General features: G+C 42.7%; 1 protein-coding gene across 10 annotated transcripts in view; it reads left to right on the top strand.

Annotated features, from left to right (window-relative positions):
* Dcun1d4 (defective in cullin neddylation 1 domain containing 4) overlaps positions 1–16,263 on the top strand; it is a 67,797-nt gene that overhangs the window by 30,539 nt on the left and 20,995 nt on the right. For all 10 annotated transcript variants that reach the window (XM_034508341.2, XM_034508342.2, XM_034508343.2 and 7 more), the window contains 2 exons: positions 7,753–7,823; positions 10,744–10,835. In XM_034508341.2, coding sequence (XP_034364232.1) covers positions 7,753–7,823; positions 10,744–10,835 — 163 coding nt within the window. The remainder of the gene's footprint in view (positions 1–7,752; positions 7,824–10,743; positions 10,836–16,263) is intronic.

Consider the following 16,263-nt stretch of genomic DNA (forward strand, 5'->3'; position numbering starts at 1 on the left):
GTGTCAGCAAAAAAGTGGTTCCAGAGTGAGTCCCATGTATCTCTGGTTGTCTTATTTAGAAGTGAATGGAGCAGCTCTTCTCCCTGACATCTCACTGCCTGCCACTTGAAAATCCCTGCTGCCTCCAGGATGCTGTTCTTCTGCAGGGATGCCTTCTCCACTTTCCTATCTGACAGGAACCCTTCTTTTTACCTCCTACCCATAGTTGCTGACCGACCCGTGAGAGCCAGGTTGGGGCTCCTGAATTACAGCAGCTTTCGGCCCTCTCTGTACTTCTGCAGGACTTTGGTCATAACTTGTTTTGTCCAACTTCCAGTATAAAAGTTGCTTCCCCTTTCCCCTTGCTCTCACTGGACCTGTTGCTCTACTGAGAGTGTTGCCCCTTTCCCCACAGAGACTGACCACGGGGACCAGGTTCTGGGCTTTGCAGACATGTGCTGGAAGAAGAGTGTTTGTGTGTGCAGGGGTGGAGGCAGTGCTGCTGAAAGGACACAGTCCTGCCCCCTTCGTTTTCACTCCGTGTAGCATCTTTGGGAAGTTCCTCTGTACATCTAGAAGTCCCAGCTGGATTTTGTGTCAGGGCATGGGCATTGGTGCAAACACTTCATGGTGCTGGAGTGTGTCTGTTCTCCTGCTTCACTAGAACATGGATCTTTGAAGACATGCTTAATTAGATGTACAAGTGCTTGACAGTTTCCACGGGTGCAGGAACAGCTGAGTGGGTGAAGAGCTGTTCCACATTCTTAATAAGTTAGGAGATTTGGTGGCCTATACTGAGTCACATTTATCCCTATGAAAATAAGTTACCAAAGGGAAATTTTAAACAAAACCTGGCATAGTAACATAACTTTTCTTTTGGGTGTATGTCTTTCTTTAAATGCAGATGAAAAAAAGGTCTTTTTTTTTTTTTTTTTTTTTTTTTTAAAGAAGGCAGGATGGAATTGCCATCTTGCTTGCTCTTTTTTGACTTCAGAAGCTGACATTTTTGTAATTAAAAGTCCAGCCACATTACTTAGCTTCCTTGGGGTCCCTGCTGGGCAGCTATAGACACTGATCTGTGCAGAGTGTGTGGGGTGGGTTCAACTGTGTCCTCATGGTCCCTTACACCCTCCCTCATTTTATCCTCTTCTTCTGTGCAGTTGGTCATAGGCTGTGAGTGGCACGTGGACTTGGGTGTGCATTGTGGCATGTGTCTGTAGGTAAAGGCTGTGAGGCTCCACAAGGGTGGCCTGGGAGTGAGTGTGCTGGTTTGGGCTGAGGACAAAAGCACTCTCCCTGCCTTTTAACCTGAGGTGAAGTGGGCAGAGTAGGGCCTTGGGTAGACGGGGTCACATGAGTGGTTCTCTAGTCCAGAGGCTCCAGTTCTACTGCTGCTCCGAGGAGCCTGCAGCCCAAGGCCAGCATGGTTTAACACATGCTAAGATGGAGTTTCTCAGACTTCCAGACCAGTGTAAACTCAGTCACTGAGTCCAGATGTTCAGTTAATAAACCCTTTTCTCCGGGATTTCTTCCTCCCAGTGTCTGTGGTTGTTCATTTATTCCTTATTCTAATTTGGAAATAGGGTTGGCTCAGGGAAGAGGCAGGTTTAGTTTCAAGTCTTTTTTAAAAATGGAAATACTCAATTTTATATTAACAGTTTACCAGAGACCTTCTAATTTCTAAAGTCTATAACAATAAGAAGTCAGGATAGTTTTTACAGGTTTTAAAATTTTTTATTTATTTTTTAAACAGTGCTCACTTACATAGGCCATGCTATTTATGTAGGCTGTGTCTATAAGCCCTTAGGCTATTTTGAGTTAAATTCTGTATTATTTGTCTTTTAGTCCCAGGAACAAAACAAAACAAAGTGGGATTATAGACTTGGAAGATAGTATAAAACATATTCTAAAATTTATTTATAGAATATATAAAGTATTTTATATTCATAAAAATGTGTAAAATGCCAAAGTGGGTATTCATAAAAATGCGAAAGTGTCTTTTGGAAAGATATGTTAAAAACCATCAAAGAGACCCAAGGAGAGCCTCTTGCTCCAGTGATATGTCCAAGTACTGTTATGAGAACATCAGTGTGAGGGTCTTGTGGGTCAGGAAAAAGTTAGATTTGTTTAGTTAGGCACCCTGTTTAAGGGGCAGGGAAGTAGGGGGGCATCACTCAGCGTTTTGACTTTTCTTATAATCTGCCTTTAACTTAAGGCTCACTCCTTGAGAGGGAACCCATACATGTTGCTGCTTGGTGTAACTAGAACGTAAGACTAGATAGCCCAGAGACCCAAGATAAAATCACACACTACTGTTCTAAAACAAAGCAATCATAGCTCATGTGAATTCAGAGATGAGGGCAGCATGCACAGGGCCTGCATGGGCCTGTGTCGCATGCTTTGTGTATCTCTTATGACTTCCAGTGTAGTGTTTCTATGGGATTCCTGAGTCAGCAGATGAGTAGTCTCGGATTCTTGTGCCTTCTCTTGATCAAGATCCTTTTGTTTGTTTTATGTAATTCTGATGTTAGTTCCTTCTGTTTGTCCAATTCTGATATTAGCTTTTGTTTAATCTTATTGTATTTTATTATTATTCTTATATTTTTATAATTTAAGACAATTTTAAATTTATTTTGATCATATTCTTCCCCTCTCCAGAGTCTTTCCAGATCCTCTCCCCTCCATGCCCACCTAAACAAAACCCAACACAGCAATGAAATCTCCCCAAACCAAGAAAAAATAAATCCACACCCCCTAAACAAAACACCAAACTGTAACCAAATAAAAGCATACCAAGAAACAACCAACCAAAACCCAAACCCCTGTGGAGTCCATTATATGTTGGTCAGCTCCTCCTGAACATGAGGCCTGTCCTGGAGTGGTTGCTATACGCAGCGTCAGTCTTTTGGAAAAACTGATTTTCCTTTCCCCAGCAGGTATAAGTGCAGTTCAGTTGTTAATCATAGTGGCTAGGTTTTCCCTCCCTCCCTCCCTCCCTACCTACCTCCCCCTTCCCTCTTTCCCTCCTTCCCTCCCTCCCTCCTTTCCTCCCTCCCTCCCTCCCTCTCTTTTTCCCTCCCTCTCTCCCTCCCTTCATTGATTCATAAAAATACCCTGTAGACTTGCCTATAGGCTAGTCCTATGGGGACATTTTCTCAAGATTCCTTATTCCCAGATGACCCTAGCCTGTGTCAAGTTGACATATATGGTAGCCAGCACAATCTCAGTGAGCAGTCTGCTGACACCTAGATTGAAAGCAGTGTCATATGATAGGGCGATGAGCTAATTTTAAATAACAAGCTATATTTTGCTATTTTTAGAATACACTTTGACAGTAAAACATTATAAACTATATACTGAAGTCATGTTCTTTTATAATACACAGACAGTTCTCTCTGTTAGCTCTGAATGTCCTAGAACTGGCTATCTAGACCAGGCTGGCTTTGAACTCACAGAGATTTACTTGCCTTTGTCTCTCAAGTACCCTAGCATGTGCTGCTACATCAGATGCTAACTCTGGTTAAAGGCTTTCTGTACATTGTTTCTAGTTTCTAGTGTGGTTTTCAGGCTAATAAGTTGAAAACCATCATTTTTGTAATGAATGTGAATAGTAGTGTCATATTACAGGTACCAGAGGAGCAGAGCAAGATGCACACATACACACACACACACACACACACACACACACACACACACACACACACATGCAGGTGTGTAAGATCAGTAGTCAGCTTCAATGAAAGTGTTTTTAAAGTCAGGAAGAATAGGAATTAAAACAATTGACAAGAAGGTCTGTAAATACCAGAAAGGCATTTGTTCCTTGAAGCGAACCTTAGCAAGATGGGAATGAAGGGTCTTTCCTTAGTAATCTTCAGTCTTCTGGCCTCTGCGCCAGTTAGCAAGAATGAATAGTCAGCCACAGGGAGTGCCAGACTCAAGGACAAACACAGTTACAGGTAAAGTGTGAGCAAGCTTTAAGATTGTCAGCCATTGTATAACTGCATTCACATAGTGTAACAAGCCTAGGGGGCTGCGTGCCCAATCAGTAAGGAGAGGGAAATGCAGCTTCCAGCTTCTTACTTTGTATCTTTTATACCTGAATATTTTCTCATGTAAATGCATTAATGTGTAATTCCTTCAGGAATGCACGCGTGATCTTGTGTCCTTGAGCCAGAGCTGCAGGTACGTCAGCATCGACTCATAAATGTCTTCCCACTTGAGTTGTGAGTGGCATAGCCTGTTCCTCCTCACTGCTCTTATTTGCTGTTATTTGAGGTTACTAGCTAGTGCTATTGCATAAGAAAAAGAATTCAATATAAATATTGGAAAATTAAGGTATTCTGGATAGCCAAAGAGAATTTCCTGATCACATGATCCCAGTTTGTATATATTCCATACATTGACATTTTTGTGAAGGGTTTATTTAGGAAGGATACCTAGAGGGTAAATCTGCTTTTTAAATATTTTCATTTTCACTGCCAAATGATGTTTGTACTATATATTAATGTACAGTCCCATTGCCTCCCCCAAGTTAAACTTGATTTCTCTAGTGGTCAAGTTAAAATTAAGGAGTATAAAAAAGTAACAGGTAAGAAGGGAGGCCCAAGAAAGAGATGGCAGTTGATTTTGGAAGACAGAGCATCTGTTCTTAAAAAATAGGACATTTGCAAATAAAGGGAAGATGGTAGCATAGGGAAAGTGCTTCTCTTTGTTGAGATTGTCAGGAATCGGGTGCTGATGTGGGGCAGGAAGTGATGCAGGCCTTCGCAGCAGCTGCTCCTGGAAGGTCGGCACTGTGTGCTTTACTGTGGCTCCGTCATCATTTTGTATTGAAACTGCTCTGGTGTTGTTCTCCCTTAATGAGGTGCAAGCCTTAGCACTGCTGGCCCCTTTTGTATCCTGATCACTGCCACAGTGCATAGTCAGTGACTTCTTCTTCAATAAATGTTATTGATGAAACAGCAACATAGGAAGGTGATCGATTCTGCTGGACTGAGTGGCTTGTTGGACCTGCAATAAGGTCTGCAGGAATTCCCCTATTATGCTTCACTTGCTGAGTAAACTCTTAGTAATGCCAGCTTAGTGCTGTGGTTGTAGAATGAATGGGTCTTGCTCCTGAGCTGTCAGGGAAGGGAAAACGGCTGGCACTCTCGAATGCAATGTGTTGAACAGGGAACACCGTCCTCAGCATTGAACGGACATGGTTAATGTGGCTTGAGGTGGGAATGGGGGAGATCACTTGGTTTCATTCTCAGTGGTTGAATGAGTTATGCAGGGAAGAAGGGGAAGGAGAGGACAGGTCAAGGCACAAAGCACATCTGGCATCTGGCATTTGTCATGTATCGCCAAACATCACAAAGGTCAGTAGGTGTTTCTGGAGCTAGCTAGCTAGCTTGCTTGCTTCCTTCCTTCCTTCCACCCATCTACCCATCCATCCATCCATCCATTTTGGTTTTTGAGAAAAAAAATCTCCCAGAATCCATGATGGCCTCCATCTAGCTTGTATAGCTGACCTTAAGCTCCTGATCTTGACTCCACTTTGAGTGCTAGGATTACTGGCTTGGATCATTATTGTCGCCCTTATATATGGGACCTCTGTGTGCGTGTGTGCCTGCATGTGGTGGTGGTGATGGTGTGTGTGTGCCCGCGCGCACATGTGTGTACTGCTAAATCATAGAGAACCTTAGCTAATGTGCTAGAGCCTTGGGCTCAGACTTTAGGTAATAACGAGCTGTTGGAGGATTTAAGCAAGCATGGGATTCGTACTTGGAGAAGACCTCTTAGTAGTAGCTTTGTTCAGATGAGTCAGTGGTCTCAGGGAACGGGCCTGAGCCAGGGCTGGACTGGAGGGGAACTGATGAGTAACACTGAGGAGGTGGGGCATTTGGTATCGGGCGGCTAGTGAGGGAGAAGGGAGCGACTCCCAGGCTTGTTTCTAGGTATGTAGGGTTGACACAGACAGGCCAGGTGTCATCTTGAGGTGCTGCTGGAGAGTGAAGTGAGGTAGCAGTGGGCTTGGGAAGAAGGTTGGTCTAGTTTCAGATGTGGGACCAGAGTAGTCAGGCGCAGGCTGTAGATTGGTCAGGATGAGATCTGGGAAGTTAAACTTTCAGTGGTTACAAATTTTGGATGAGAGTCTGAAGCAATGGTTCTTGCCCTTCCTACTGCTGTGACCCTTTAATATACTTCCTCATGTTGTGGTGACCCCCCTCCAACCCTAAAATTACTCCGGTCACTACTTTATAACTCTAATTTTGCTACTGAAATGAATTATAATCTAAAATGTTTTGGAGATAGAGGTTTACTGAAGGGGTCATGACCTACAGTAGGTTGAGAACCTGCTGGTCTAATGACTAGCAGTTAATGTTACACATCCATTTTAATGAGCAAAAGAACCTGCAAAGAACCTAAAAGAGGAGCAAAACCAGATGAGAAGACATTTCTGGAGGCCGTGGGAGGGGAGTTTCTTGAATAAAGAGCTATGTCAAACCTCTTGAGATCAAATACAATACAGATAGAAGTTGTCCGTTAGATTGGAGAGGTAAGGAGTTTCTGGTGATTTTGGCAAGAATTTCAGGGGAAAGATAGGTGTAGGAAAGAGAAAATTTCAGGAAAGAACAAGCATGAGTTGAAGTGGAGATACAGGTAGTCTCTGGGAAGGAACAGGTAGAACCAGGGTGTTGGGGAGATGGTCAAATCTGGCTGGACAGATGTGCTGAGCTTGCTGGGGACTGAGCTCGGGCACTCACTCATGCCGCTAGTAACCACGTACAACCCTAGGTCAAGTGCATTGTAAGCTCTCTTTGAGCTTCAGAAAACAGGCAAGAAGATGCATAGACAGACAGACAGAGAAACACACACACACACACACACACACACACACACACAGAGAGAGAGAGAGAGAGAGAGAGAGAGACAGAGAGAGAGACAGAGAGAGAGACAGAGAGACAGAGAGAGAGAGAGGTTATAAAAAGAGAACAAAATGATAGATGTCCCATGATACATTCTGGACATTGATTCCAGGGCTGGAGGGGACCAAACTCCACAGAACTCAAGTTTCTAGTGTCAAATGAGCTAGCACTCGGATCATATGACCTGTAAAGAATCTCCTACCTACTCTAAATCATTTCTAGATTTTATTTCTAATATAAAATACATAGTATAATTTATATGCCCTGTCGGTATATATTATGTCCTACTTAGGAAATAATTGCAAGGAAAAAAACAGTATGGATTTAATATTGAAATTTTTTTCAAAAACTTTGAATTTAGAGATGTTGGATTGCATCGGATTTTTTCTATATAAAAACATGTTACAGGTCCTATTTTATAGAGACTAGTGAGTGGCTCTTTGTGATGACTCTAAAAATGATTGCATGTATTTATTACAGATAGCATTACCAAGTAAGATGCAGAGTTTTTAGATCCTTTAAAAAGTAGTGGTTTGGAATAGCCTTGTCCCTAGAAGTGACTGCCTTCTGCAAAAGTCAGAGAGCACACTGAGTCCAGGGAGAGTCCAGAGCAGACTCCCAAAGTCAGAGAGCACACTGAGTCCAGGGAGAGTCTAGAGCAGACTCCCAAAGTCAGAGAGCACACTGAGTCCAGGGAGAGTCCAGAGCAGACTCCCAACAGTTTAATCCTAATGGGCTCAATTGAGTGTTTCCTAATTTGTACTTGATTTCTTCCCAGAGGAGTGAGTTAGGCCTTTTCTCTTCTCGGGCGTATTTGATCGTGTGCAGGGTTGAATGCACATGATACTGCGTTTCATTACAGGAGCTGAGGATGCGGTGGGTCCTGAAGGCATGGAGAAGTTCTGTGAAGACATTGGTGTTGAACCAGAAAACGTAAGTCCGCCTCCGGGACAGTGGACAGTGCTTCTTTCTTGCCTGTTTGTCTTTTGCCGAGTAAAGCAGTAAAACAGGATGCAATTGTGTGTTGGTTTGTGTGAGGCCAGCTAAGAAACATGTTCTAATTCTAGTTTGATTGGTAAACGGAATGTTTTCTTTCCCTCTCCCTCACTATTCCCTCCTCCCCCGCTTCTTTGTGAGAGACAGGATTTGTCTGTGTAGCCCTGGCTGTCCTGAAACTTGCTGTATAGACCAGGCTGGCCTTAAACTTAAGAGATCCAGCTGCCTCTGCTCCCGAGTGCTGGGATTGAAGGTGTTCGCCACCACTGCCCGGCCTGGTTTCTTCCCTTCAAGAGCTGCGCTGTAACTGTGGGCATTTTCTGAGTTGGTTTCTTGTATATTAAGTGTTTGTTTCTGATGTATAAGAAGGGTGTGAACACACGTACCCACAGTGCCAGATGATCAGTGGGTACGAGTCACCGTGTGCTGTGTGTCTTTATCCCCTCAGTAGCTATTCCCACTTAATAAAGAGTTCCAGATTTTAAATAATTGTTCATGAAGGGTTGAGTAGGTGGTAATTACCATAAAATTTCCTCAGGTCTTTCACGTCTAATTGAACTTAACTCAAAAACTGACTGACTTTTAGTATAAAAGCACTAAATATTTCCCTCAGAATTTAGAATTATTTTATATATGCTTAATTATTTTTGCTTAGTTCTCTGCATCATCTGTCTTGTTCTCACATGTTACACTAAAATAAAAAATTACATGTGTGCCCTGTTCATAAATGATACACGTTAGTTTTTCTCTAACTGCCAGTATAATATACATGGCAGATCTTAAGGGAGTTTATGGTCTGGAGGAGGTCTCAAGGGACTGTCCCTTTTGTTCAGACTTTTAAAGTCATCTGGTGCCCATGGTGTGTACTGTGCTTCTGATGAAAACTGGAAATTGAGGTTTCACACCTTTTGGTCTTCATTTATCTTTTTGCCTTTTCTGCACCTTGCTAACTACTCCTTCCCCACAGGTTCTCCAAGAGAAGAGTTAAATTTTCTAAGGTACCTTTAGAATGTGTTTTATTATGTGGATTTTTGTTTTGAAATTTTTAAAAATTATTTCAAGGTGTTCTCATTCCAATATTTTGGTAAATTATTCACTGTGGTCTAAACATTTAGAGAGAAGCGAGTCACCAGTGTTTCACCTGGTGGCCTCTGCTGTGCAGGAACGATGAGGGTTCTCTAGGTGTTGGCTGAAGGCTGGGAGGGAGTTGGGCTGGCAGAGGTTAGAGAAATGGGCGGGCAAAGAAGAGAGATGGAAGAGGGGCAGGGCTGGCCGCAGGTCCAGTGAGAGTGGGAGTTGAGGTGTTAGGCTGCAGGGTCTGAGGGATGGGCTGAACATATATTCACTCTGCCTCCATGTGAGATGTCCTGGCTTTGATTCTGACTGGAAAAGGAAAGTGCTCAAAGCTCCTCACCAATAACAGTTCTGGAGAAAAGGCAGCTAGCTATTCCTGGCATCCTTGTTGGCAGTTAGGAACCCTTTAGAACTCTGTTTCTGTAGGAAGAGACAGTCTTGATATGTAAAATTATGTGGAGGACTAAAAGACTAAATTCAGAATTGGATTGTTTCCAAGTTTGTGCTGCTGTGCTTCAGCTCTGAGGCTGCACAGAGGTAGTGGTGGTATTTCATCTCCTGAGGTAAGAAGTGGGCTTATAAACTCCACTGTGCTGTCAGTCCTCAGGCTGCAGCCTGCCAAGCAAGCAAAGCAATGGCTGAGGGCAATGTTTGTAAAGCCTTTTTCCGCTTCTACTAACACTTCAAAGATATTTTAACTCCCTGCTTCCTGATTTTATCAGGCCAACAATATTAAATATCTTTTCATTTACTAAGGAGTGAGGGTCCTTAAAAGCACATAGCTTTCTCACTGATTTAACCCAAGGATGGTGAGTGTCCACTGTACCTGTTTAAGTGTGTGTATGTGTGTTCATGTGTATAAATTCATGTTCCTTCACTCTAGCTGCTTATTAAACATGTTTTTATGCAGAACTTTAAAAACACTATTACATGTATTACACACTAGATACTAATTAGTATCAAATACTCAAACACTATTCCCTTTTTTTTCCTCAAAACTTATCCATATACTCCTCTTTGCTCTTTAAAATTCATGACCTTTTTTTCATTAATTGGTGGGTGTGTGTGCCTGTGTGTGTGTGTGTGTGTGTGTGTGTGTGCCTGTGTGTGTGTTTCTGTGTGTTGGTGTGTGTGTGTGTGTGTGTGTTGTGCATACATTCTTCCCCAGGACAGACTGTTTCTCCCACCCTGGGCAGTCTTGACTGGCATTCCTTACTGGCCTGTAGTTCTTTGTGTGGGACTGAGGCCTCCTGGACTTTCCCTATCCCTGTTAGCATGTCCATTGGTGCCTTCCATGTTGAGTTCATGTTTACTTTTAGTCTTTGTGACAGGACTGAATAGAGGCTAAGCTTGATAATAACACACAGTCAAAACTATAGGTTGGTTTACCTGAGTAAATTGATATTAACACATCAGAATTGCAGGACACCTCTGAGCTAGGAGAAAATCTACCATGGGTAATCTGAAGAACGTATAGTGTGCCCTTTGGGAGAGAAACTCTTCTTAGCAGCCCACTAATTTATAAATCATATTTCTTTTACCTTTATTTAGCAATCATATTTTGACCTCTTTAAATCTAAAAATCCTACTGATTTTTTAATGTTTTAAAATAAAAATAATTTTATCACTAGTTTTATTATATTATTTTTGTCAAACCCAACTAACTCTGTTTTGAAGCCACCCTTCATATCTCAGTGACTGGAACACTGTGGGCAGAAGCTCTTGCAGGAGGTTGGCTAATTGCTGAGGTCTGATTTGTTACTGTATCTCTGTATTTTAACAGGTAGTTATGCTTGTCCTAGCTTGGAAGTTGGATGCACAAAACATGGGCTATTTTACTCTACAGGAGTGGCTGAAAGGAATGACTTCCCTACAGTAAGTCCGGGGGTTGTGAGGGTCTCGGGTGGTTAGTAGAGGGGTGTAGAATATGGGTAGGGTAAAGGAGGAGCCTGTCTGGACTTCCTTGCTCCTGGGAACTCAGGACATGGTAGGATGTGAGAGAACAGAAGCCTGGTAGTGTAGCAGTCTCCCTTTGGCCAGATATGGAAAGACCACAACCCATCCTGAGGATAATGATGGTATAGTTTAGTGACTGAAGTGTTTATATATTGTATGTATGGCAAAGAAAGCAGTAGTATTTCTCTGGTGTAGCTCTGGCAAGAAATAAGTCTCCCTTTTCCCATACATGTGAGCCACGTATGTAAAGTAAAATTTTATAATAGCTGCATTAAAAAAATAAAGTTTCAATACATTTTATTTAGCCACAGATACCCAAAACATTATTACTCCAGTATATAATCATGCTTTAAAAGTTAAGCTATTTTGTTTTCTTTCTTTTAAAATTCTTTGTTTTAAAAACTTATTGTGTATTTTACATTTTTAACCTATCTAGTCAGTTTTATTAACCATGTTGAACCCCTTAGTCCAGACTAAGAAAAAAAATTAGTAGCTTTATGTATTTACTTGGTGTGGGTGTGTGTGTACAGACATCTCCCCTGCCCCCCACCGTGCGTGCGTATGTGCATGTGTGGTATGTGTACTTTCTTAGCTTAGAGTTTCATTCAAAAAGACAAATTATTTTGCTCTATGGGAAGGAGCAACTTGGGAGAGAGGGACAATTCAGATGGTGTCCAGAATGAAAGACTAGTTAGCTTTGGTCTAAGAACCAAGAGTACTTTATCTTTTTCTTTTCCCTTTAACTAGGAATAACAGACTTATAATTTATTGGATTAAAGTTGTAACCGAGATTGTTTCATGATTTTATTGAAACCATGATGGACTTGTTGGACTTGAGTGTCCCTGTGCCTCTGTGGGTACAGCCCGAGCCGTGCACATTGTACCTTCTCTTTGCTGTTTTCCTGTTTGAACCCCACAGTATGAAAACTGACAGCTCGACTTAACTCTGCACATTGCACAGATGGGGAAACTGAGGGTTTAGGGAGAGTGATATGTGACTCGTGAGAGGAGGGCTGGGAAGAAAAACCAAAGCTTGGTTCTTAACTTAGTTTCTTCTGCCAGCATCATCTGTGGCGGAAGTCACTATTCTTTTACAGATACCTTTCTTGTCTGTGCACTACAGTTATGGGGTGGCGGCCTAGGAAATGCCTGGGTAATGGTGTCTGTCATGTTAGAGCCTGCTGACCCATTCTTTCCCTCATTGCTTTTCCTACTGCTGTCAGAAAAGAGTGATTCGTAGCTGTTCTCTGAGTGTCCTTGTGACGAGTGCATGGCGTATGGAGACTTTGTTCAGCTTGTCAGAGGCAGCACCATCTTTCAGGCCCATCTCAAAGGCCGGCGCTCATTTGTTCTTGAAGGGATGGTACTCATTTTCATATAGCTTTAGATTCTGTCAGACATTTATCTTCATAAGATTTTTTATTCATGCCAGGCCTTGCCTGTGTGTTTGAGTGCTACACTTCTGCAAAGAGGCCAGTGTTTCAGTTGTAGGGGACACAGGACTCCATGACGCTCTTGGTTGTGGACTCTGTTCTGTGACGTAGTGCAGTCTGTGATGGGTGGATTCTCAAAGGTGGTTATGCCCTAATTCTAGAAATTCAGGGTCTGGTGATATACGACCCGCTATAAAGACAGAGAAATCTGCTCTGTGTGTGTGTGGTATAAAATGTGTATACTGGTTTTCTTATCTAACATGGAGGTGATCATTCAGGGTAGAGTTATCGTTCTGTGCTTCAAGTGTTGTACAGTCTCAAGGTTGTAAGGACTTCCTGTAGCCTCGCTCGATTAGCAGTCTGTTTAGGAAATATTTGAATGGCTCTGATATGCCAGTTGCCACATCCTGGAAGAGAAAACCGTGAGCACAATTCTATCTTAGTGGTTCTCAACCTGTGGGTTACAACCCCCTGGGGGAGTCAAACAGCCCTTTTATAGGGGTTGCCCAAGACCATTTGGAAAACTCAGATATTTATGTACAATTCATAACAGTAGCAAAGTTACAGTTATAAAATACCAATGAAATAAATTTACGGTTGGGGGGGGGCTCACTACAATATGAGGAACTGTATTAAAGGGTCACAGCGTTGGGAAGGTTGGAAACCACAGCTCTGTCTTGTCACCAGGACCTGACAAGAAGTGTGATGATTTGAATGAGAATGTGGCCCACAGCCTGGGTATTTGAACATTTTGTCCCCAAGTTGCTGGCACTGTTTGGGGCCATTTAGAAGGTGTGTCCTTGCTGGAGAAAGAATGTCACTGGGTTGAGATTTGAAATCTTATAGTCTTGCCTTCTACGTCTCTCCCTGCTTCTTGTTTGAGGTTGAGATGTGATCTGTTAGCAGCTTCCTGCCACTGTGCCTGCTTCTGTGCCTTCTGTCTGATGGACTCTTAGCCATCTGGAATTGTAAGCCAGAATAAACTTGTTCTTCTCTAAGTTACCTCGATCACTGTGTTTTATCAAAATGACAGAAAACTAACTAATGGGAGAAGTAGCTCAGAGAGAGGAGAGGTTTGTGTTGACACACGACATGAGTAGATGTCTGCTGACTCGGAAGGCCTGGCAGCAGAGGCATGCAGGTCTGCTTCCTCCAGCCTGGCTCACCTCCCAAGAGCTCCACAGCCTCTCAAAACCATGCCACTAATTAGAAACTAAATTTTAAAACATAAGCCTAAAGTGGACACTTTGCATAGGCTCATGACCACCTCATAATGCCAAATGCATTAGACCAACTTAGAAGTCTTCATAGTCTTAGGGTTCCAACATTTTTAGAAGTCCAAAATCTCTTTTGAGTGTCAAGGCAATCGATTAGTTGTGGGCCCTGTAAAATTAAGTATACTGTGGCATAGAGTAAACACTCCGATTCCCAAAATGAGGAATTGGGAGGATAGCAGGAAAGATCTACCTAAGACCAGAAGCCCTAAATGAACACAAAACCTTGAAGCTCCATGCCCAGGATCTGAGGGCTCGCAGTGGCTTTCTCTGAGCTCCACTGGGCTGGAGTGTCCCTCCCATTGTGTCACCTGTGGGACACATGGCATCTCTCTTGGGCCAGCTCTTCCTGTACTTGCAAAGGTTCCTCAGTAAACATGACCACCTTCTGGTTGCCATCTGTGGTATTTTGGGATCTGTGTTGCATCGTGGGCTTTAGTGCCACTGCTTGAGGCTCTGCCCACTCAGAGTTCTGTGCAGGACCTCCTTTTTCTACTATGTGTTGCCTGGCTTCAGTGTCCTTAGGGAACCTTGGCAGTTCTCTCTCCATGACTCTGAAGTTCTAGTACCGTGTGCGTGCCTAAAAACATAGCATATGTGGACAAATTGTGCCAAATTGTGTTGCCAGCTCTAAATACAACCTGACCCAGGCTGCAGCAGCCCCCGTGTGCCTTCAAAGCTGAACCCAGGGAAGTGCCATCCTAATTAGGTGTTCCACTATTCCTAGGTGACTTTCTTCCAGGTGTCGCTTGAATCAGTCACTCTCCAAGTAAGAGTTTTCAAATGAGTCTGCATTGCTGCATTTTGAAGTGTGACCAGTGTGAGCCAAAGGCTGAGGGTTTCCTCAGCAGTGTTGTTGGTCTCTCTTACTAGTTCTAGCTAGCTGGTCTGCACTTGCTCAGTTCTCATCTTGATCCCAGTATTAACACGGTTCAAATCCTCGCCAAACTGGTCCACTTCTGTCTTCACCTCCAGCCATGTTCATGCTTTTTTCTTCCTGTTCTCTTGACTACAAATGGAGGTGAACGCATGTGAGCCATGCTACAGCTTGGACATTTTACACTGTCCTGAAATTTCCTGTTAGACAAAATAGGCGATTACTTTTGAACTCAGCCTTCAGGTTTTTAGGATATGAGCCAACGGTTGCCAGTTCCTTAGCAAATATGATTGGTCTCCAGTCCAGTTCCCCAAGCTCTATGCCCCACCACGTGCCCTCCTGAGAGCCGGTGAGTAGTTGTCCCTTCGTTGTTCCAGTCTTCCACACTTTGACCAGGCTTGCCCAGTAAGCTCTGCTTATGACATTCTAGAACTTTGCTAGCCTTAAAACTGTTGCAGCTTTAAATCCTCCAGTAAATCCGTTCCAGATGTATGTGAACCACACCATTAGGTTCCAGATGTGTATGAACCACACCATTAGGTTCCAGATGTATATGAACCACACCATTAGGTTCCAGATGTGTATGAACCACACCATTAGGTTCCAGATGTGTATGAACCACACCATTAGGTTCCAGATGTGTATGAACCACACCATTAGGTTCCAAATGTGTTTGAACCACACCATTAGGTTCCAGATGTGTATGAACCACACCATTAGGTTCCAGATGTGTATGAATCACATCATTAGGTTCCAGATGTATATGAACCACACCATTAGGTTCCAGATGTGTAAGAACCACACCATTAGGTTCCAGATGTGTAAGAACCACACCATTAGGTTCCAGATGTGTTTGAACCACACCATTAGGTTCCAGATGTGTATGAACCACACCATTAGGCATTTATCTTTATCCTTTCTTCTGGTTCAGTTTAGGGCCCCAGCCCCTGGGGTGCTGCTGCCCACACTCAGGGTGGCGGGTGTTCACCCCTGAGTCATCTCTCCAGAAACACCTTCACAGGCACCGAGAGGTACACTTCCTGGGTGATTCTAAGTGCAGCCAGGTTGACTATGAAGGTAACTTGTCACCAAAACAAAGTTCATTAGGGGCAGGACTTAGAAGTAATACTTAAAAAGTTCAGAAATATTAGTCATTCTGCTCGTTGAATCAGCTAAGTCCTGTGTTTGTAAGATGTAAGTGTTCCTAGTTCATAGAAAAACTCAAAGGGAAGTTGCTTGTGTGTACTAAAATTAAAGTGGCCTGTCTTTCTAGTTACATTTGTCTTCTCTTTAGATATCTCCTCCTGGTTTTTGTCAGTTTCATTTTATTAAATCTTTCCTGTTAAATACTATAGATTCAAGTTGGAAGCCATGTGTATATGATAAAAATCTGTATTTATATGCAGTGATACACATTTTACTTTATTTAAATTGATATAGCAAAGTACCATAGACAGAGATACTTATAAATAGCAGAAGTTTGTTTCTTAGAGTTCTGGGTGAAGCTATAAGCCAAGGCTCCAGCAGCTTTGGTATCTAGGGACAGCTTGGATCTGGCTTGTCCAGGAGTGCTTTATGGCTGTGTGGCTCACACGCTGGTTAGGACAAACGAGTTTCTTTAGGCTGCTTTTTTAAGGATATTAATCCCATTCACAAAGGCTTTGCCTTCATACTCAGTCTAAAATTCACCTCCAAATTTTTAAAAATATTTTTAACTTGCTTGTTTAAAATCTAATGAAACATGTATATATTTTGATCATAAC

Source organism: Arvicanthis niloticus, chromosome 7 (genome assembly GCF_011762505.2).
Source record: "Arvicanthis niloticus isolate mArvNil1 chromosome 7, mArvNil1.pat.X, whole genome shotgun sequence".
In the NCBI taxonomy this organism is placed as follows: Eukaryota; Metazoa; Chordata; class Mammalia; order Rodentia; family Muridae; genus Arvicanthis; species Arvicanthis niloticus.